We start from the raw sequence: 24,098 nt of genomic DNA on the forward strand, positions 1-24,098 counted from the left end.
AGATGCTGCACACATCGCTCCTATACACGTTAAATCCTGTGTAACTAGGCTGAATGGGCATTTTGATAGACCTGTTGCAGGATTGTCATTTGAAAGCTGATTGGACAAAAAGTATTCCTGTACAGGAATCCTCCAATGAGCATACAGACATGTCAGAAATATTTTCATTCATTACTCTGACCTGATCCATAGTACCACCTGGATAACCTCCAATAAGACCCATTGCCAAGTCTTAGGCACATCAATATCTTGCCTGAGCAAGAGATGATATTTCTGGGTATTATATCACCAAAAACACACCGTTTCTAAAGACAGCACTGTGGTTTCTAGATTTGGGAAATGAATAAAAAATTCCTTTGGGCAGAAAATGGTTTATTCAAATATTCTGGCTATTACATAACCTTGGGACATCAAATAACATGACACGTCTTCCTGTGTATCACTACATACACATTGAGAAAGAGCGGACTGAAGCCGCCCGACTTTGGCTGTAATTCAGTTCTCCTCCATCTGCATATTTCATTTCCATGCTTTTATTTCAGGGATCATTTTTGGGATTTTTCTTGGAGACAAATCAATCCTTCATGTGTTGCCATTCTCTGGTGTGATTATAAACCCTTTAATTTTCTAAACGGTATCCTCTTGCTGACCTTAAAAAACAAAGTTATGTAATCTGGAAATTGTCCCATACAATAAGCAGAGACGTAAGTAAAAGCGGTAGAACCCTGGAGTAAAATTCAAACAAGGCGTTTTTATATAAGACCTTGATTGCCCTGTTGCTGTTTTCAGTAAACCTATATTTAAAGCTGAACTCCAGGCAGATATAAAAACATGAAGGGGCAGGATTTGGGGCCAATCACAATCCTGCAGCGCTTATTCACTAGCAAGAGAGATGCCGACAGGAGGAGAGGGCAGAGTTACAGAAAGACAAGCTCATCAGTCTTCTGCTTTTCCTACTGTCCATTCAAAGGCTGCGGCGTCAAGTCAACGAAAAACGAGAGGGGCGCACCGACCTAGTGCAATTCCATTAAATTTTTTTATTAAAAAGTGACACAAAACATACTCACACACATAGATGGTAGGGCTCTGAGGAAGAGGGTTCTCCCTGGAAACGTGTCAGCCTAGACATCACGGACACATTCTGGTCCCCTTTGCACGTCTGGAGTATTCCAGCAGCCCTGGAGGCGTTTGGTTCATATTGTGCTTTGATATGCATATCTACCATCTATGTTCATGGGTAAGTTTTGTGTCACTTTTTACTAAATATTTTTAATGGAATTGCACTAGGTCGGTGCGCCCCTCTCGGGTTTTTTCGTTGTCTTTTAGTACTTTTGGATACATGTGATCCTAAGAGGGCAGCAAGACTCAAAGTGTGGATTTAAGGACTAAGATATATAGATTTCCTTCCCTTGAGCATATGACGTGAGTGCAGGAGAGCTACTTTTTATCCTGGTTTGCATAGACTAGAAGTAGTTGTATTACTTTACTAAAGCAGAGAAGAATCAGGTTCCTAGGCTTATTGATCTGTGTGGCAGAGCTATGTATATCACAGCAATGGGGGTTATTTACTAAATGGAAATCCATTTTGCACTACAAGTGCACTGCAAGTGCAGTCGCTGTAGATCTGAGGGAAAGTTCTGAAATGAGGGGAAGCTCTGCTGATTTTATCATCCAATCAAGTGCAAGCAAAAATGCTGTTTTTTATTTTCCTTGCATGTCCCCCTCAGATCTACAGCGACTGCACCTCCAAGTGGATTTGCCTTTAGTAAATAACCCCCACTGAGTTTACAGAAATACTGCTTTCATATACACTATATTACCCAAAGTATTGGGACGCCTGCCTTTACACACACATGAACTGTAATGCATATCCCAGTCTTAGTCCGTAGGGTTCAATATTGAGTTGGTCCACCCTTTGCAGCTATAACAGCTACAACTCTTATGGGAAGGCTGTCCACAAGGTTTAGGAATGTGTCTATGGGAATGTTTGACCATTCTTCCAGAAGCGCATTTGTGAGGTTAAGAACTGATATTGGACAAAAAGGCCTGGCTAGCAGTCTCCGCTCTAATCTATTCCAAAGGTGTTCCATCCAGTTGAGGTCAGGACTCTGTGCAGGCCAGTCAAGTTCCTCCACCCATTCACACTCATCCATGTCTTTATGGACCTTGATTTGTGCGTGTAAAGGCAGGCACCCCAATACTTTTGGTAACAGCGTATGTATTTTATCTGCTAGCCTAGAGCTCAGCTTTAAAGTCCAAATTTGGGTTTCCTGTCACTTTAAAAGTAGTTTGTGCTAAGCTGGCCCAAAGTTATTTGACAACTGTGAACCCTGTTATCATACGGTAGCAGCATCAGCTACATACAGTAGGCAGCGCTGTGTTCCACAGCAGTACAGGCGACTTCCCGTCTGCCGCTGGAACAAAATCAGTAGCTGATGCTACTACAGCCCGATTCAGTTCTCACAGCTGCAGAATAATTTAGTAATGGAAATAGTTTGCTTTTGCCAGCTTGGCCCAAACGAACCATTTAAAGTGCCAGGAAAACTGGATTTCGGCTTTAAAGCATATTTAAAGCTAAACTATTTTTTTTAGCCTTGGCTACAGTCAGGGCTTTAATGCTATCAGGAGAGAATCACACTCTCTATGTTCCAGTAACAATGACCATCAGGATAAATTATGTGATGGGAAATTCAGTTTTACCACGGTCAACAGAACACAAGGAGATTGTGAAGGGGACACTTGTTCCAGTGACAGCGATCTTTTTAGAGCTTCCCTCTCTCTCTTCTTCTTGTGTATCCAGAAAAAAAAACATGTTTTAACCATTCTATATGCTATACAAAAAATGCAGCTTTAGATATAAAGCATAACTAAAGGCTGCAGAAGTAAAGCTTACATGAAGGGATAGTACAGAAACAATTATGTGTTAAACCCGGTTCACACAGGGGCGACTTGTCAGGCAACTTAGCAAGTCACACTCCATTCTGTACAATGGAACCGTTCTAATAGGAGCGACTCAAGTCGCTCCGCCGTAGAAAAAGGTTCCTGTACTACTTTGGGGCGACTCCAGAGCGGCTTGCATTGACTTCTATACAGAAGTCGATTTGCAAGCCGCGCGGGAGTTGCGCTGTACTGGGCGGTTTCAGAGTCTGGCGACTTTGAAGCCACCCCTGTGTGAACCAGCTCTTAGGGCAGGGGTCTTCAAACTACGGTCCTCCATTTGTTCAGGAACTACAATTCCCATCATGCCTAGTCATGTCTGTGAATATCAGAGTTTTACAATGCCTCATGGGATGTGTAGTTCCGCAACAGCTGGAGGGCTGCTTTTAAATAAAATTTTGCATTTGCTTACTTTAAAGAAGAACTCCAGGTATGGATATGTTCTGCATAGTTACTTTGATCCAGCTTGGACCAATGTAACTATGTATATACCATACCTGGCCTATGCCCCTGGAAGCTGGGGATCACTGAAGTTGACATCACTTTTCCAGTGGTCTCCACCAGCTTCTGGGTCCTGCGCCGAGTGGCTGACCTGGTGCATTCTGAACACACAGGTGTCATTCAGGCCTCTCTACCTTGTCCAATCAGAGAATGCTTTGCATTCATTCAGGAAATACAAAGCAATCTCTGAATGGTGCCCATGCCAAGCGGCTGACCGCCTGTGTTCACAATGCAGCAGGACAGCTGCTCAGCAAGGGGCCCAGAAGCTAGTGGAGATCACTGGAGTAGTGTCTACTTCAGTGATCTCCGGCTACCAGGGGCATCAGCCAGGTATGGTATATACATTGTTATATTGGTCCAAGCCAGCCCAATATAGCTATGTATAAAATTTTCATGCCTAGAATTCATCCTTAAAGATTTTATTTTTTTTGCAGTACACTGCATAGGACCGCCTCTCATTGCTATGGCTTTCAGCTAGCATTCCACTGTATGATCAAGCCTATCTTCTCTTGGGGACTCAAAATCCCATTATGACTTGCACACTGTGGTGGACAGTCCAGAGGTAGATGTTGCAATCTGTCCTCAGAGGAAGATGCAGGAGGCATCGGTGTCTATTGCATCCTCTTTTAGGCTAGGTACGCATGTAAAGTTTTTTCGTGCAACCCAGTAGGCTGAACGAAAAAACAGAGCCTTCGTGTTCTGAAAGGGAGACTGCTGCCACGATCCCCCGCCAGTACACACTGATCAGCGATTGCAGACATTGGCTGGGTGCACTGATCGGATGCTGGTTTTTCAGCATGTTCCTTCGACAAAAGCCGGTCTCCTGTTGGAAAGAAAGCTGCATACATTGACCAAATGTTGGGGCCGGATTCTGATATTCGGCGGCTCCTGTGTACCCAGCCTAAGGCTGAACTGTGGGAAGTAGACAAAATTTACTCTTGCATTGCCCCCCCCCCAACTGCAGTGGTTAAAGCGATATTAAAGCTTCATTTTTTTTTTTTTTTTTACAAACATGTTATAACTTAGCTGCTTTGTGTAATGGTTTTGCACAGAGTAGCCCCAATCCTCTTCTTCTGGGGTCCCCTGCTGGCTCTCCAGGCTCCTCCTCTTCGACAAGTACCCCCATGGAAAACGGCTTTCCATGGGGGCACCTATGCGTGCTCACTCCCGAGCTGCCCTGTCTGCGTCTTTTGACACAGAGTGGGTGGCTAGGCCCCGCCCTGCTTGGCATCGCATTTTATTGACAGTAGCGGGAGCCAATGGCTCTCGCTGCTATCAATATGCCCAGGGAGGAGGGAGACAGCAGTGAGAGCTGCTGCTCTCATGCACATTGATGGATCATATTGGCCTCAGGTAAGTATAAAGGGGGGCTGGGGGGGAGTTTGCAGCACAGAAGGTTTTTCACCCTAATGCATAGATTCATTAAGATGAAAACCTTAAGGTTTTAGAACCACTTTAAGTGCTTGTTTTGTTTAGTGATGCAGTGAGAAGTCCTTAGACCGGCTTCTGTTTGAAAGACAGCTGTACACACTGTCCGAATGTTGGTCGGTGTCTGTTGAATTGGCCAATATTCAGCCCGCGAGTACCCAGCCTCAGTAGTGTTGCAACATTGCATCAAGCATATTACAAATATTTATCAGAATAGAAGAAAAATATAAGAAAATCTGTATTGCTTGTGGCCAATGTGAATGAGTGAATACTGATTTTGCTTTTGTCACCCTAAATAGTAACAATAATGCCGTGTAAACACGGGTGGACTTTGACCGGACTGGTCCGACGGGGCGAATCCGTTGGACAATCCGACCGTGTGTGGGCTTCATCCGACCTGCAGCGGACTTTTTCGGACGAAAATCAGACAGACTTTAGAATTGGAACATGTTTCAAATCTTTCCGACGAACTCGAGTCGAAAAATCTACTCGTCTGTATGCTAGTCCGACGGACGAAAACCGTCGCTAGGGCAGCTATTGGCTACTGGCTATCAACTCCCTTATTTCAGTCCGGTCATACGTCATCACGTACAAATCCGTCGGACTTTGGTGTGATCGTGTGTCCATGTGTCCGTCCGTCGAAGGCCGTCGGAAAGACCGTCGGACCTTTGATGCCGCAAAAGTCCGCCCGTGTGTACACGGCATTAAAGTCTAAACCATAAACCAAACGTTTTATATATTGCAATTTACCAGTCCTTAAATGTGGTGGCTGCAGACGTTTTCACTTTTCAGGCTAAGAACATTTTCAGAAAGTAAAGAAAATGCCTGTTAACCCTTTCACTTCCTGTGAGTGAGCACAGTGATCATCAAAAAGCAATAGTTAGACACAGAGACTCAGATAAAGATCAGGGAAACACACCAAGCATAACATTCCTGGACTCATCAAATCATCCCACTGATTTAGATCTATGTTTCCTTGTAGGTTTAATTAACTTTCAACATTATTATTATTATTATTATTATTATACAGGATTTATATAGCGCCAACAGTTGGCACAGCGCTTTACAACATTGGGGAAGACAGTACAATTACAATACAATTCAATACAGGAAGGATCAGAGGGCCCTGCTTGTTAAAGCTTACAATCTGGAAGATTCTCTACATTTGTGTATATATACTGTAAACACATACACACACAAGTATGTAATTTTTTTCATTGTTTGTATCACTCTGTGCCAGCCAAACAGAACACGGCATTCTTCAAAGCTATATGTTCAGTTTGCAAATGAAGAATATGGCAGATTGTTTTACAGAAAAGTCATGTAAGCACGTTTGAAGCTCTTGTATAGTATGTAAACTGATAGGGGTCAGTTACTAAGTTATGTAGCACAGGCTACATAGTTACAGTAGTTGCAGGCTAGATTTACTTTTTGTAAACATAATTATTTTTTTTTTAAATGCACATTTTTTTACCTGCAAACAAGAAAGTGTGCCGATTACTGCACTTGCAGTCCACGGTAGTGGACGGGATTTATAGTTTTATAGTTCACCATCGACAGATTTCTTTGAATGAATGACAGGGATGTGCAGGAGCCCCGCACAGCCAAGACAATTTTCAACGTGACAGTGGCTGTGGGGGGAGGGCAGTTTGAGAGTTGGATGGGAGGCAATTGCACCATGTTACATGTTTAGAGATGTGAAGGCCCGGAAAAAAACCTGAAACATTTGGGGAAAAAATGTTTTTTTTTTCCGTTTTTTTTCCTGAAGGCTTTTTTATTTTTTTTTAAATTGGAAAAATTAAAAAAAAAAAAAAAAAAATTGTGGAATATTTTATTTTAACATGATGAATAAAATATTTTAAGACAGAAGTTCCTAATTGTGATGACGGACAAAAAAGAGTAGCTGCAGAAGCAGAGACGGATACTGACAATTTCAGCTCAGAAAATGATTCTGATTAAATGTCCATTGAAACTTAGTCCCACTCTCTTCTTAACACTTCCCCCATCTTCAATTCTTTTTATGAGAATGGGGTTTTTATTTTTATTTAATACTGTGGAGAGGAAATATGAAAAATTGTTACTTTTGGTTTTAAAAATTGTTTTGTGGCGGCTTTTTGGCTGTTCCACATAAACTAGTAAGCAGTTCAGGAGATTGTTGCTCCCTTTGTTACAAATAAATATTATAAAAAAGTAAATTCTGTTTGTGATAATTGTTTGGCTGCACTATATTTTTAATATGCTAGTTGTGATAATTTTATGCCAAGTCAAATTGTCCATAGTCATATTTTATGTTCCTAAAGTAACAGAATGACGTTCAATCTTAAAAAGACATAAAAGTGCTAATGTAGCATTTTTTTCAATTTTTCCGAAAATTTCATTTTTCCCCCCCCAAAAAACGGAAAAAAACATGTTTTTTTTCCGAGCTTCAAAATTTCCGGAAATTTTACATCTCTATACATGTTACACCAAAATACGGGTGTTACATGTAATATGGTGCAAAAGGTAAACTTGGCCTTTACAGATGACGTTTAAAAGAGAAGTGGGATTTGTTTTTTCCCCAGTCATACTTACTTAGGTGGATGCAGCATTGTTCTGATACTGCACCTGTCCTCCGCTGGCTCCAACACGGAGAACCGATCAGTCTAACACCGCTGATCGCTCGGTTCTCACAGCTCCCTGAGCAGAGAGCTGGTGGCTGTCAGTCACTCACTGGAGTGCTGGGCAGTGGAGGGGGCAGGAGTGGCCAGCTCAGGATCTCAGTGGCTCGCTGTGCGGCTGAGCCAGGTGCTGGTCCATATGGTCGCAATCTTGCCCGAGACTCGGACGAGCTCTGCAACGTCAGACGACAGCGCGCTTCAGCCCGCTGTTTGCTGAAAATGGGTCACAGGGATGTAGAACGAACTGCATTCCTGTGATCCATAGAAGTATGTATGAAGAGAAGCATTGGAATACTAGTCAGTACCAGTTTGCAAAAGTGTACTTGCTTTGGAAGAATAAATCACCTCTAACGTTGGGTGTCCTACTTGTGTGGATGTTTCTGCGTCATGCAAAACTATTAGAAAAGTTTTTGCATTTGAGGATGGGGTGCCTCAAGACTGTCCATAATTTTTAAAGGGTGCTTTAACTGAAAAAAAGTTGAGAAACGTTAAACTAAAGCTACCAGAAATGGATCTTTTACCAAGTACAAACCCCCACCCAGTATAACTGTGTATGCACACATATGTACAGTATGTATGCAGGAATGGGATAAAGAACATATTTAAGCTGATTCTCAAATGCTGACAGTGACAGGACAAGTTCATTATCAGTGGAGTTATAGCAGAAGAATAAAGTCATTTAAGGCTTATATAAGGCTTATAGAGTCGATCTGTTTGTGAAGAAAACGCTGCATTGGTAATTTATAGTAGCCATCTGCTGCACTGGTGGGTGGCCAGAGCCTGAGACCTAACAAGCTAAATCTATCCAGATATCACACGTGTTCTAAAGTCACAAAACCACATAATCTTACCTTTTTGACTTTTAATTGCAGTCATATTGAGAAAGCTCATCATAGTGGTTGTTAAAATATCCCATATAGCTTTTGTTTTGTTTTTTAAATCGGGGAGAGCACCTGCGACCTTAGCTGCTCAGTGAGTTCACAGTGACCAGTACAGATTTGTTCAGATGGTTTTTTAGATAGGCAAACATAGTAAGTTGGATAGACTTTTTTTGTAAGCCTTTGAGAAAGACAATCTGCTTCCTGACATTTAGATAGGCCAATCTAACCTCTTCATACTTTGCAGTTTGTGGGTTCCTAACATTTTATCAATACAGAATTCCCAAAAGCCCAATAGAGCCGACCTGCCGTATAATTGCGGCGCCTGGTCGGCAAGTGGTTAAAGCATGTTAAACAGCATAGTGCGTTTGCAGTGTTATTTGTGCCTTTCTATGCTGTAAAATACTTGGTTGATCCTGCCTGTTCCTGTGTCCCCCCTGTGTGTGCTGACCACGGTAATCATGGCTGCTGATCCATGATACCGTGGTCAATTTATGTGCCTCCGTCATCCCGCTGTGTCCAGAGTCTCTCCCCTCTCCCCTTCCCTCCCTCCTTGTCAATTCCTAGTGTGTGAGCCATCACCTGCCTGCTTTTTCCTTCCGGCCGCTATTATAATGTGTCTGCAAAGTTAGTGATTACAATTACTGGCAGCCCCTCTGTAATAAGGATATACTGTGAGTGTCTTTGTTTTTTTTTTAAATCATACAGCTAAATACCGTACTTTCACATGTGCCCCCCCCAGCTGACATCAGAGGGGAATCTCACTGTAGTCCTCAGATCGGGGAAGGAGAGCGGCGGGTGGTCATGTGACCGAACATTGGCAATGTGAAAGAAGGTATTTAGCTGCATGATTACTTGGGGGAGCAAGTACTGATTTTATCAGTATTTGGTTTCCACTTCTGCAATCCTTGTCTAGATGTCCGTTGCCCTGTAGGACCATTTTCAAACCACCATGCGAGCTCACACATGAACAATGGGGAAGCAGCTGTGGCTCCCCAGGAAGCCGAGGTCCCCACAGCCAGCTCCATTATCCAAGATGGCAGTGCTGAAGACCTTCAGCGGTAAGGCGAGGCCTGTTCTGAGTGGAGCCTGTCCTGTTAAAGTGGTTGTAAACCCCCCCTGTGTACTCACTTTTGTTGCCAGCAGTTTATACATAAATGGCTGTGTGTTGAGTTATTTTGGGGGGACAGCAAATTTACACTGTTATACAAGCTGTACACTCACTACTTTACATTGTAGCAAAGTGTCATTTCTTCAGTGTTGTCACATGAAAAGATATAATAAAATATTTACAAAAATGTGAGGGGTGTACTCACTTTCTCACTTTCGTGAGATACTGTATATATATATATATATATATATATATATATATATATATATAAAAATCCAAACAAGGGATTGCTGCACAAACCGTATTTATTTTGAAATCTTCAAAAGGACATCACCACGACATCCATAAAATCAGGCATCCATTAGGCATCCATTATGGATGCCTGATTTTATGGATGTCGTGGTGATGTCCTTTTGAAGATTTCAAAATAAATACGGTTTGTGCAGCAATCCCTTGTTTGGATTTTTTCTATGTCGAAGCCTGTGGGAGGGCTTGATTGCTAAGCACGGCTAGGGGGGCGTACCACTTATGCTGTGATAAGTCACAGTAGAAGCCGATCAGCAGGTGCCAGTCAATGTATGTCCACCTGCACTTGTTGATCAGCGAGGGGACAGACTGGATGGAGCTCTGCCTATGTAAACAAGGCAGAGCCCTGTCCTGTCAGTGGAGATGTGCAGGACTTTATTTCCCTGCAAAGTAGGGAATAAAATCCAGCACATTCCTTAGTGAAAGCAGCACATAGTACACACAAAAACACTGGTTAGGCACAAATTTACCCTTTGATCACCGAGATGTTTAACCCCTTCCCAGCCAGTGTCATTAGTGCATAGTTTTAGCACTGATCACAGTATTAGTGTCATTGGTTCCCACAAAGTGTCAAAAGTGTTAGTTAGTGTCTGATTGTCCACCGCAATATCTCAGTCCCACTATAAGATGCTGATCGCCACCATTACTAGTATAAAAAAAAAAAAAATTTAAATGTATATAGAACGCTATAACTTTTGTGTAAACTGGCCTAAATGTATGAAGAAATTATATATTTTTATTTTTTTATGGAGTATATTGTATAGCAGAAATGAAAAAATATTGTTTTTTCAAAATATGACAAAAGGGGTGGGGAATCCGCGCAACGGAATTGGGTGGAAAACAAGATGGGAAATTTAATTAATTGATAGACTGCTGCCCTCACATACGCTGACTCCACCAAAGTGAAATAAGCGGAAAAATTTATAAAAGAAAAAAGAATGTGAGTATGGCGCCGTCCCAAATCCTATTTTTAAGAGCGGCTTCCCAAATGAATTGTAAGTGTAAAAATTATATTTTGAAACCAAAGTGTCTTGTGCTATATTTCATCAAAAGTAATATGTTGATAAATAAATAAATAAATAAATCAACTCCTCCAAAAACAAATAAAAAATATAAATCAATCAGCTTCCCCAAAATAAATAAATAAATAAATCAACTCTTCCAATAAGCCATAAATATCAAAGTGACTCGTGCCCTATCATTAAAAAATCAATAAATGCAGTAAGTAAAATATATCACAGGTGACATGCAAAAATTATCATAAACCATAATTTGTGTGACCATTAAAATATTAATAAACTGTCCATATAAATAGTGTTGCTTTGTGATAAATTTGCTATTCAAGATTAGCTGTGATATGTGCCCAGTGCACTATAAGGTGAAAAAACAACGTTCGCTGTGAAATTTCTTAGTGTGTCTCTTTAAACAAGCAGCAGGTATATTCCAGGTGCTGGTGTCTCGCATTTTCAAAATTGTCGGCCTTTTTTTGTGTTTAGCAAAAAAACAAAAAATCCAGTGGTGATCAAACATCACCAAAAGAAAAACTAAATTTGTGGGAAAAAAGGGCACAAATGTAATTTATGTACAGCGTTGCATGATCGTGCAATTGTCAGGTAAAGTACCGCAGTGCAGTATAGCATAAAACGGTAAATCTTCCAGAGGCCAAGCGGTTAAAAAAAAACCTGAAGTTCCTCTTTAAGTACCGCCTGTGTTAATAGAGAGGTTTTATAAGGTGTCTTCTGAGGACAGTGGAAAGGACCCAACTGAGCTGGTGATAGAATAAAGAATAATGAGAAATAATGCTTTGTAATACGTATTGTAAATTAAGCATTCTGATGAGAAAAATATTGAGAAATAAAGGCATGTGGGATAATTAAAGGCAGTTTAGAGAACCAACACTATTGTTGTAGATTGTAGCCTAGCCAAGGATTGCCAGATGTAGCGCAGAAAGACACCCCACCCGTCTATGGCCACACTAAGCTCCACGGAGGTTCTGACTGGATGCTACAGCAGCAGAATTTTTGTAGCACATACTTGGGACAAATGAGGCCCAGTGCAGATATTTCGGATAAAAGCTGTGTTGTGAATCTGCAAGGATTGAGGTGGTTTGGAAACAAATGAGTCAGCTAAGTCCTTTGTGTAAACTTTTTTTTTAAGTCTTCAAGGGCAATATTTACATGGGAAAAAGTACAAATCTGACTAACATATAACATTCTTTTACAAGTTACAACACAATGAAAAAAAAAAAAATATTTAGAAGAATATTAAAATTGCATTGCTTTCTTCAAATAGTCCAATTTCCTGTCGAATGCAACTGGCCAAATAAAATTCAAAAAGCCATGTCTGCATGTTTTGGCAACTTTTCGTTCCAATTTCATTTGAACTATTTGCTTCAAGAAAAACAGGGCTGTTCTTATCATAAGGCAATTTGTCAAGCCTCAGGCAGTACATTCATGAGGAAGTTCTTAAGATAGGAAAACAGCACATGCTATAGTAAATATGTATATTGCTACTGTTCAGCTTCCATGCTATCAAAACCAGCCATGAAAGAGATGATAATTATGGGGTTTAACGACCTGCGTCAACAGGCTTTTGGCTTGTGTCAATGACATCAACACTTTTGAGATTATTTAGAATTCATTGACCGATGCATTTGACCTGAAGTTGACCAGCTTTAAAAAGGGAAGTATGGCCAAAGCTTTTTTGGTCATATGTCACTTCTGGGCCACAGGAGTGCACTTAATATTGCATTCCTGTGACTCAGAATCAGCCAACAGAAGGCTAAAGCCTGTTGGCCGATGTCACAAAGCCGCTCCAGTCTCTGGAAGCATCCCAAACCTATTGTTGGGATCCACCCAGCTGCACCAGCCCCCTCTCAGTGAGCGCTGGAGAGACAGAACAGAGAGTGGTGACTAACAGTCACCACTCTGCTCTGAGCTGACCCAGAACTGAGCGATCAGCGGTCATGTCATGCTCAGTTCTCAGGTTTAGAGCTAGCGGTGGACAGCTGCAGCATTGAGGCGAGTATTTTTTTTGTTTTTTTATATAGCCCAAACTACTCTTTCAAGTGGGTTTTTCATTCCCAAGGATTAAAACTGGATTGATGCTAGCAAAAGCCGTCGACACATTCCCCTAACACAGGTTCTCTAGCTACAGTATCTCACAAAAGTGAGTATACCTCTCACTTTTTTTGTAAATATTTTATTATATCTTTTCATGTGACAACACTGAAGAAATTACACTTTGCTACAGTGTAAAGTAGTGAGTGTACAGCTTGTATAACAGTGTAAATTTGCTGTCCTCTCAAAATAACTCAACACACAGTCATTAACCTCCCTGGCGGAATGATTATTTCAGATTTTAGGTGCTGAAAGCGGTACAATTATTTTGCACGAAATTTGGCGTTTTATATTGTAGGCCTGTAATTCTTAGGAATAATTCACTTAAATCTGTCCAAACCAGAGTCTAGTAGACATCCTGGGTATGATAAAGTTTAAAAAACTAAATCATAAATTATAATATAATAAATAACTATAAATAATAACAAATAATAATATAATAATAATAAAAAATATTCAATAATGTAATCAAATATACTGAAATTTGCTCAGTTGCAGAATTGTCGCTATCATTACTTTTCAGTGTTTGATGACGGATCTCCCCACAAATCACTATCGCTCAATTCTGCAAGTGATTCTAATTTATTATCACTGTTTTCTAGCTGGTCTAAAACCACTTTTGATGTAAAGGGATGGTTTTGGTTGCTATGGACAATCTCCAGTTTCCAGGCAGAAAGAACAGTTTTTATAATATAAAACTGCATGCAGGGCACTGGACAAACCACTAGGGAAAAAGGGGATGTGTAATTATTTGATACAGTACTGTAATCTGTAAGATTACAGTATACTGTATCTATACTGTGTGTTTTACTTTTTGAATTTGGCGCCGAACTCCATCCCCTGCGTCGCAACGCTCGCAGGGAACGGAGCTAGGCACTGTGACTCGAGCGAGACACGGCGGCTTGCAGATCACAGCGGGGAGACATTGCAGGATCCAGGGGACAAGGTAAGTATCCTCTACATGGATCCTGCAATGCAATCCCGAGTCTGGCTCGGGGTTACCGCAAGTGGTACTGAAAATCCACCCCGAGCCAGACTCGGGAATAACGCTTGGGGGGTTAAAAGGGGTTGTAAACCTTCAAGGTTTTTCACCTCAATGCATTCTATGCTGCAGCCAGCCCCCAACCCCCCCCAGCCCCCGTTTTACTTACCTGTACCCCCTCTATCTTGTCCCGGGGACGAGCACACCACCAAAAGCCGGTGTCTCGGGTCCTGATTGGATGGATTGATAGCAGCGCAGCCATTGGCTCCCGCTGCTGTCAATCAAATCCAATGACCCGGGGGGCGGGGCCGAGTCATACATTCGGCGTCTATAGACGCCGAATGAATGACTCGGGCACGCCCGCAAGGTGACCCCCTCGGGAGAACGCTTCTCCTAGGGGGTCACCTAATGCGGGGAGGAGCCGCGAGAGCCGCCTAGGGACCCCAAAAGACAAGGTTCGGGACCACTCTGTGCAAAACAAGCTGCACACTGGAGGTAAGTATTAAAAAGTTTGTTGTTTTAAAAAAAAAATGAAGCTTTAGTGTCACTTTAATGTCTAAACCACTGGCAACAAAAGTGAGTACACCCCTAAGTGAAAATGTCCAAATTGGGCCCAATTAGCCATTTTCCCTCCCCAGTGTCATGTGACTCATTAGTGTTACAAGGTCTCAGGTGTGAATTGTGAGCTTTCACTCTCTCATACTGGTCACTGGAAGTTCAACATGGCACCTCATGGCAAAGAACTCCCTGAGGATCTGAAAAAAAGAATTGTTGCTTGTGGCCAAGATCATACAGCGGTTTAACAGGGTAGAATCCATTAAGAGCAGGCCTCGCCATGGTCGACCAAAGAAGTTGAGTGCACGTGCTCAGCGTCATATCCAGAGGTTGTCTTTGGGAAATAGATTTATGAGTGCTGCCAGCATTTCTGCAGAGGTTGAAGGGGTGGGGGGTCAGCCTGTCAGTGCTCAGACCATACGCCTTACACTGCATCAAATTGGTCTGCATGGCTGTCGTCACAGAAGGAAGATTCTTCTAAAGATGATGCACAAGAAAGCCCGCAATAATTTGCTGAAGACAAGCAGACTAAGGACATGGAATACTGGAACCATGTCCTGTGGTCTGATGAGACCAAGATAAACTTATTTGGTTCAGATGGTGTTAACCAGGTGAGGAGTACAAAGACAAGTGTGTCTTGCATACAGTCAAGCATGGTGGTGGGAGTGTCATGGTCTGGGGCTGCACGAGTTCTGCCGGCACTGGGGAGCTACAGTTCATTGAGGGAACCATGAATGCCAACATGTACTGTGACATACTGAAGCAGGGCTTGATCCCCTCCCTTCGGAGACTGGGCCTCAGGGCAGTATTCCAACATGATAACGACCCCAAATACACCTCCAGGGCGACCACTGCCTTGATAAAGAAGGGTAAAGGTGATAGACTGACCAAGCATATCTCCAGACCTAAACCCTATTGAGCATCTGTGGGGAATTTGCAAACAGAAGGTGGAGGAGCACAAGGTCTCCAACATCCACCAGCTCCGTGATTTCGTCATGGAGGAGTGGAAGAGGATTCCAGTGGCAACCTGTGAACCTCTGGTGAACTCCATGCCCAAGAGGGTTAAGGCAGTGCTGGAAAATAATGTAAAATAATGGTGGCCACACAAAATATTTACACTTTGAGCCCCAATTTGGACATTTTCACTTAGGGGTGTACTCACTTTTGTTGCCAGCGGTTTAGATATTAATGGCTGTGTGTTGAGTTATTTTGAGGGGACAGCAAATTTACACTGTTATGCCCCGTACACACGATCGGATTTTCCGACGGAAAATGTGTGATAGGACCTTGTTGTCGGAAATTCCAACCGTGTGTAGGCTCCATCACACATTTTCCATCGGATTTTCCGAAACACAAAGTTTGAGAGCAGGATATAAAATTTTCCGACAAAATCCGTTGTCGGAAATTCCGATCGTGTGTACACAAATCCGACAGACAAAGTGCCACGCATGCTCAGAATAAATAGATGAAAGCTATTGGCCACTGCCCCGTTTATAGTCCCGACGTACGTGTTTTACGTCACCGCATTTAGAGCGATCGGATTTTCCGACAACTTGGTGTGACTGTGTGTATGCAAGACAAGTTTGAGCCAACATCCGCCGGAAAAAATCCATGGATTTTGTTGTCGGAATGTCCGAACAAAGTCCGACCGTGTGTACGGGGCATTATACAAGCTGTACACTCATTACTTTACATTGTAGCAAAGTGTCATTTCTTCAGTGTTGTCACATAAAAAGCTATAATAAAATATTTACAAAAATGTGAGGGTGTACTTACTTTTATGATATACTGTAAATGTAGGTATGCATTCTAATGGAGGCTAAATGCAGGAAGGCGTACAGCTCCCAGTGTTTCCAATCTCTGTTTAGCCTGCTCTGGCAGTGCTCCCCCATCTGTAAAAGACATTATCCACAGAGAATATTACTTTTGGGTAGACTATGCCTTTATTGGGTACCTGGCACCCCTTATAACAATGTTCATATAACACTGAGAAGGGAGCTGCATTTTTCCAGTCAACATTTTAATTTAGGAACACCTTGCAATCAATGCAAGAATGGCTTGATGTTCTATAGCAAAGTAATGATGGATAGAAGTCTATGTTGTTGAAGATTGCAGTATTTTTTATGGAAAATGTTCTTTTGTTGCTCATAGGAACCAAACTCCATCCATCTATGTAGGTTAAAATCCTTTTAATGCATACATGAGGGCAATTGCATTTAGATGTTTTTTTTTCACTCTCAACTAACCCACAAAGATAATTTACTTGTCAGTCCATTATGGATAATTTTTGTTAAACTAATGTCTGAAAGAAGATAAATGTTATCTAAGGTACAGAAATCCCCATCCTGAGATCATGTAGGTGGTTTAAAGATTGACCAGAATTAGCTTTATGGCTAATTCCAGGGCTCATAATGGTGCTTTTAGGACCGCAAAGTGGTTCCTGTGCAGATGCTGTAAAGTAGGGAAAATGAATCACCCTCGTTATTTATTCATGATAAAGTGAGACCCAAACACCAGCTCTTTGCTGCATAATCTTCAAATTCCAGCTTTACTGAGATGGCTGTGGAATATGCTATTTTTGCTATTTCCTGCAAAACATATACCACTGGACATGCTAAATGTACAGGTAGTAAAAAAAGCAAACAGTAAAGAACACAAAATAAATCCGCTCTAATGTAATTTTAGAAAAATTATATCTTCCTATAAAAAAAAAAAATAGCTCAGAGTTTGTGAAGTTCAGATAGTCGAGTCACAGATGTGAAAAATTTCTAATTTTTTTAGAATAACAAAGGGGCTTCTTTACGAAAGGCAAATCCACTTTGCACTACAAGTGCAAACTACAAGTGCAAAGTGCACTTGAAATTGCACTGAAAGTGCACTTGGAATTGCAGTCGCTGTAAATCTGAGGGTTAGATCTGAAATGAGGGGAAGCTCTGCTTATTTTATTATCCAATCATGTGCAAGCTAAAATGCTGTTTTTTATTTTCCTTGCATGTCCCCCTCAGATCTACAGCGACTGCACTTCCCAGTGCACTTTCACTACAATTTCAAGTGCACTTTGCACTTGTAGTGCAAAGTGGATTTGCCTTTAGTAAATAACCCCCTTTGTGTAGTCGCTCTTCCTCGCTAATGGAAAGGCAGGCCCAGACACAACATGACCCCCCTAACCTCAGGCCAATGATCTTAAAGTTGGATGGGCATATATAGAAAATTATTTTGATTTAATATGGTTTAGTAGGTGGTGTTAATCTGCTTTGCAAAGTGATAAATGAAATGTCATGCTTTGACATTTCAATAAAGTTAAAAAAAAAGTGAACAGTGCTCTGTGCTTTAAAGGCACCACTAACAAGAACCCCACCCATAACTGACACTGTGGGGGTTATTTACGAAAGGCAAATCCACTTTGCACTACAAGTGCAAAGTGCACTTGAAATTGCAGTGAAAGTGCACTTGGAAGTGCAGTCGCTGTAGATCTGAGGGGGACATGCAAGGAAAATAAAAAACAGCATTTTAGCTTGTACATGATTGGATAATAAAATCAGCAGAGCTTTCCCTCATTTCAGATCTACCCCACAGATTTACAGCAACTGCACTTCCAAGTGCAATTTCAACTGCAGTTTGCACTTGTAGTGCAAAGTGGATTTGCCGTTCGTAAATAACCCCCTATCTGTATGGCAAAAATTTTACCATTCAGATAGTGTGAACCAGACAGTTTTCGTTTGTGATAGGGAGAGAAAGGCTAGACTCTCTGCCAAGTTTTTACTGATGTCTATAGCCCAACTGGTTGGATTCACCACTTCATCTGTCTTGGTGACCATAATACCAAAGACTGAAAGTTCATTAAAGTCCTACGTTTTAGAACTGTCATGAGAGTTAAAGATGAGGGGGAATCTTCCAATGGGAACATTCTTTTAGCAACTGTCTTAGATGGGAATTCCCGTCACTTTGGGTAGACTTCCCCTCACAACCTGTTGCATCTCCAAGACAAGAAGGAAAGGAAAACCTAACTAGCAAGAAAAGCAAAAAAATAAATAAAAAAACACCACACATGATGGGGCCTTGCCTTTCTTAGTCAAAAAAAAATGTGACCAGCTACTACTACCGTATTTCCCGGAAAATAAGAACTATCCCGTAAATAAGACCTATTGTGATTTTCTAGGATGGCTGCAATATAAGCCCTACCCCAAGTCCTTGTAAAATCATGTAATCCACGTTGTAAAAGGATTATATAAATTTTCCAGTGTGTGACTTATTGTAACATTTTTGTGGAAAATACCTTATTTACAGCGCTGCTGGGCACTCACGTGACCCACTGGAGCTCTCCTCCCGGCTGACATCAGTGGCCCCTCCTTCTGCAGTACTCAGAGTTGGACTGACATCAGTTTAGGGCACTTGGCCCCTCCCTTTGCAGTGCTCGGAGTGGGGAAGGAGACTCTGGCGGGTCACGTGAGTACCCAGCGGTGCTGTAAATAAGGTATTTTCCACAATAATGTTACATAAAGACATACACTGGACATTATTTAATACTTTTGCAGTGCAGATTACATGATTTTACAAGGACTTTTATGAGATTACAGGATTTTTATAATGCTGACTCCTGAGTTTACAGGGAGGGAGGGGGAGAGAGGAGAGAAGACAGGGGACACAGGAACTTTTTTACATACCGTTATTATATACAGTATTATGTACATACCGCCAATAAATAAGACATCCCCTGAAAATAAGCCCAAATGTGTTTTTTGTAGCCAAAATAATATAAGACCTGGTCTTATTTTTGGGGAAACACGGTAGCTATGCCATAACATGCATAAATGGAAACCTTCACAGGCATATTGGCTATATAAAGTTTTATGTCTTCTTTCCAGACTGCAAATTTTAATGCCACTGTTCGTTTTACTTGTTTTGCAGATCAGGGCATACATCAACAGAGCTGGCGGTGACAAAGGTGAAGACAATCTGGACCTTTTAGCGCTCCGGTTCCTTTCTGTGCATCCTATTTTAGACCCATGGATTTTCACCGTCCTGCGGCCCTCTGTTCTCAGAGTGCTGCGTTCAGTTATATGCTTCCAGACCTCTTTCAAAAACAAGAGTATCTCAAACTTCCCCTCTCTCAATACTAATCTAACAACGAACACCAAGATAAATATAGACACTACATATGGAAGTGCTCAGGAGAAGGCTTTAGCTGATGGGGAGAAGATTGCATGGGGAGAACAAACAGGCACATAAGAACAATTCTGTTTGTCTAAAAAGTTAGATGCAAATTGCATCTCAAAAGCACTTCAGACGGCATTTGGGCACTTACAGAAGTAGATTCTGACTAAAGTTGGTCAAATTGTTGTAAAATTCTCTGTATGGGAGCGATATGAAAACATGGAATCTACTCGGCGGATACCTGTGGACAGTGTGGCATAAAGGAAGAGCATGACATATGGTTTATCGCTACACCAAAAACACAGCAGTACTGCACCCTATTAATGATGGTGTTGCTTGGCTGTTTCTGCAGCTAGTAGTGATGAGCGAAATTAAGAGATTGCTCTTCACCAAAAAGTCTTCAAAAATAACCACTTTGGCTAAATCTATTGAAGAGGCAATAGGAGAGGCAAAAATTAAGAATGAAGGTGATTTTGCTTGGTTTTTAGGGTACATTGAGCTTAAAATGGCTTCTCAGGGTTATAGAGGAACATTTTGTTCAGTTTTTTCTTCATGTGTATCTAAACCCAAAAACAAAAACTCTGTTGCAGCTTACCAGTCCTTGAATAAAGCAGCTGGTTATCTTTTTCAGTCTTTTTTTTTATCTGATGATCCAGCCAGTAACACACTTCCTGTCTTAGGATGGCTCCACTCAATGGAGGAGTATCCACTTCCCGACCGCCGCACGCCGATATAGGTTCTAAGTTTGAAAAGGAAAATCGTTGTTATGGCAGCAGCTAGCTGCCATAACCCCATTATCCTCTTCTTCGGCCAGCGTTCCTCTTTCCGATAAGAGTGGTCTCTGCGGCGGACTCGCCACAAGATCACTTTTACCGGCAGCGGAAGAGGGCCCCCCCCTCCCGCCGCGCTCAGGTGCCCTCCGACGCTTACTGGATCTGTCGGCAGTGGCAGAGGCGAACGGATATTACCCCTTGCTGGGTATGGAGACCAGTGAGGGGAAGATGCCCCCCACCCGCCTCAATAACATTGCAGGGTGGAAGCGACGTCAAAACATCACTTCCGCCCATAGCTCTTAAAGGGCCATTTTTTTTCTTTTTTAAATGACAATTTAATTTTCTTAATTGCATTTTAGTCTAAATATGAGATCTGAGGTCTTTTTGACCCCAGATCTCATATTTAAGAGGTCCTGTCATGGTTTTTTTCTATAACAAGGGATGTTTACATCCCTTGTAATAGGAATAAAAGTGACACATTTAAAAAAAAAAAACAGTGTAAAAATAAAAATTAAAAGGTAAAATAAATAAGAAAAAAACTTTTTTTTTTTTTTAAACGTGGCCCGTCCAGCCGAGCTCGCGTGCAAAAGCGAACGCATACGTGAGTAGCACGCGCATATGAAAAAAGGTGTTCAAACCACACATGTGAGGTATCGCCGCGTTCGGTAGAGTGAGAGCAATAATTCTAGTCCTAGATCTCCTCTGTAACTCAAAACATGCAATATAATTTTTTTTTTCACAATATTAATTTTTTTTTTCACAATATTAAAAAAATTGGGCTAACTTTACGGTTATCTTATTTTTTAATTAAAAAAAGTATATTTTTTCAAAAAAAAGTGCGCTTGTAAGAACGCTGCGCAAATATGGTGTGACAGAAAGTGTTGCAACGACCGCCATTTTATTCTCTAGGGTGTTAGAAAAAATATTTATAATGTTTGGGGGTTCCAAGTAATTTTCTAGCAAAAAAAACTGTTTTTAACTTGTACACAACAAATCTCAGAAAGAGGCTCGGTCCTTAAGTGGGTATTGTCAATCTGGGTAGTGTTTAAATACACTAGCATATTTGTATGGACTTGACTACTAAATTAAAGCAGAACTCCAGCTAACACATTTTGCTAACCACTTAACCATTTAGCTAACCAGAGCTAAGCAGTTTTTTCCTTTTGGGATAAAAGTTTTCATAAATGAATAAAGACTGACCATTGTAAGCACCCATGTCAGTTGTATATGGTTTGTCTCAACCCTCTAAATGCCACTTTTGCTGGACAGCTTGGCTGTTAAGAAAAGTTAACAAATAACAGACTTCCCAGCCAGATAGCAAGATGAAAATAAATAGAAAAAAATCCTGAATAAAGAAAACGAATGTTGCCACCACATCTAGGGATTAGTTAACTGTCTGCAATATATTAAATTGTTTGCTTTTGGGTTTAGATACATACACTTCATTTTATTAAAATCTAACTGAACCCTCATGACTTGTTACTGTATGCATTCAGGCATAGACAATACTACAGCAGGTAAGCTGTTTTTTGCCATTTTTAGGCCTCTCGTACACGATACTCCTGTATTGTGCAATTTTGCACACTCGCGCAAAAGCGTATCCTCGCGTTTTTGTTCGGCAGTTTGTAAATGGGCATTTGCGCGCAATCACGCGTATTTTTCGCACTTGAGACGATTTTTCTATTTTATTTTTTTTTACTGAAGAATGCATGGCGCTTGTTTACGCGCCTGTGTGCATAGGCACATTACAATTAATGGGCTGTATTTTAGCTCAGTAAAAAAAGCTGTACTGAGCTTTTTTAAGCTGCAGTGTGCAAGAGGCCTTACACTGCTAAGTGCTGCAGCAAGGTTTAAAGTTCCCTGTGCCTGAAGGAGACAACTCTCCTATAGGAGAGTTGGACCACTGAAGCCTGACTCTACAGTGGTCTAACAGGCCCCCTTCCTGAAGAATATTCTAATCACAGCGTTCCCTGAGCAGCACTGTTGATTAAAGCAGTGTTTGGGGTGGCTTGTCAGACTGCTGTAGAGGTGGGCTCACTGTGTGCGTGTCTGTTTTTATAACCATTTCTGCACTCCTGCTGTAACAGCATTGTAAAAAAACAAGCAAAAAACAGCATACAGGGTCCCAAAAAATGTATACTAACTTCAACATTTGCTATCTATGCCCTTTTTTTAAAACCTGAATTTAAAGAGGAACCGCAGTCTGCTCACATAATTTGTAATAAAAACATTTGCATATAATTTTATATATACTGTGATTCTGTACTTGCCAAATATGTTGCAGAAATCTCCCTCCACCAAGTCTGGCTGCAGCCATTTAAACTGTGGGCAGCTGAAGCTGCTGCCTGTTCACTTCCTGGATTTATACAGACACACAGAGGCACCTCTCCAGCTCTGCAGCTCTCATTGGCACTCTTATGACTCATCCCCTCCCTTCCTGGCAAACTCTCTCTTCCTTGCAAGAGAGAGAGAGAGAGAGATGTGCATGATGTCATAAGCCTAGGCTTTTCACCAGACAAGAAACAGAAAGTGGGCTGTATAAGATATTTACTGGCAGAAACAATGTTTTACTATCCAAAGTTAAAACAACAAGGGCAGAAGATTTAAGCGGACCTTTAGTCATTTTTTCAACTTTCCATCTATTAAATCTTCTGCCCTTGTATTTTTTAACTTTTCAGCCAGTAAATACCATATGCAGCCCACTTCGTGTTTCTTGTCTGGTAAAAAGCCTAGGCTTATGACATCATGCAAAGCGCTCTCACTCTCGTGAGAGTTTGCCAGGATGGGAGGGGGGATGAGTCATAAGAGGGCCAATTGGAGCTGCAGGTGTGAATCCAGGAAGTGAACAGGCAGCAGCTTCAGCTGCCCACAGTTAAAATGGCTGCAACCATACTCAGTGGAGGGAGATTTCTGCAGCATATTTGGCAAGTATAGAATCACAGTATATATAAAATAATATGCAAAGTGGTTGGAGGGAAGCTTCAGAATGGCAAAGATGTTTTTATTACAAATTACGTGAGCAGACTGCAGTTCCTCTTTAATCATGGCGGCAATGTGCAGTATTATGTTTCCCCTAAAGATATCAGTAGTCGCACCATTGTTGATGTCATCATGTGACAGGAGAGAGCCAAAGATAATAAGCAATTTTACTTCCAGCAAGACAGCAACATTCTGCCAATACGTTGGATAGGACATAGAGGTGCTGTTGAATTCCCTCCGTGTTCCCTAGACTTAAAGGAGTTGTAAAGGCAGAAGGTTTTTCTCTGCATTAAGATAAAAACCCTTTTGTGTGTAGCAGCCACACCAGCACCCCCTAATTACTTACCTGAGCCCCATCTCTCTCCAGTGATTTCTACAAATGTCTAAGCTCTCCTGATGTACAGAGGAGGCAAGTATAACATGTTTGTTATTTAAAAAATAGAAAAAACTAGACTTTACAATCACTTTAATACCCCTCCATTTCTATCTGTGGGGAACACACCTACATTGATTGCACTACAGGAAGAAATTGAAACATCGTGCGGAGCATGAAATCAATAGTGTCTGGATGCTAATGGTAACCACTTTGAGCAGCTAATGTGATTGCATAATTCAAACATGACTTACAGCTACAATTTGATGTTTATATAAATCTAGTTATAACATTTTTATGCATTTATTTTTCATGTTGAAGTGTATACATTTTTTTGGGGCCCTA

At 41.3% G+C, this 24,098-nt stretch overlaps 1 protein-coding gene across 1 annotated transcript in view; it reads left to right on the forward strand.

Moving 5' to 3' along the window:
• The window catches only part of LOC141117129 (prostaglandin E2 receptor EP2 subtype-like), a 50,750-nt gene extending 27,837 nt beyond the window's left edge, over window positions 1–22,913 (forward strand). The window contains exon 2 of the mRNA XM_073609767.1: window positions 19,383–22,913. Coding sequence (XP_073465868.1) covers window positions 19,383–19,703 — 321 coding nt within the window. The 3' untranslated portion in view covers window positions 19,704–22,913. The remainder of the gene's footprint in view (window positions 1–19,382) is intronic.
• The last annotated feature ends 1,185 nt before the right edge of the window (window positions 22,914–24,098 follow it).

This window comes from Aquarana catesbeiana, linkage group LG13 (assembly GCF_042186555.1).
Source record: "Aquarana catesbeiana isolate 2022-GZ linkage group LG13, ASM4218655v1, whole genome shotgun sequence".
In the NCBI taxonomy this organism is placed as follows: Eukaryota; Metazoa; Chordata; class Amphibia; order Anura; family Ranidae; genus Aquarana; species Aquarana catesbeiana.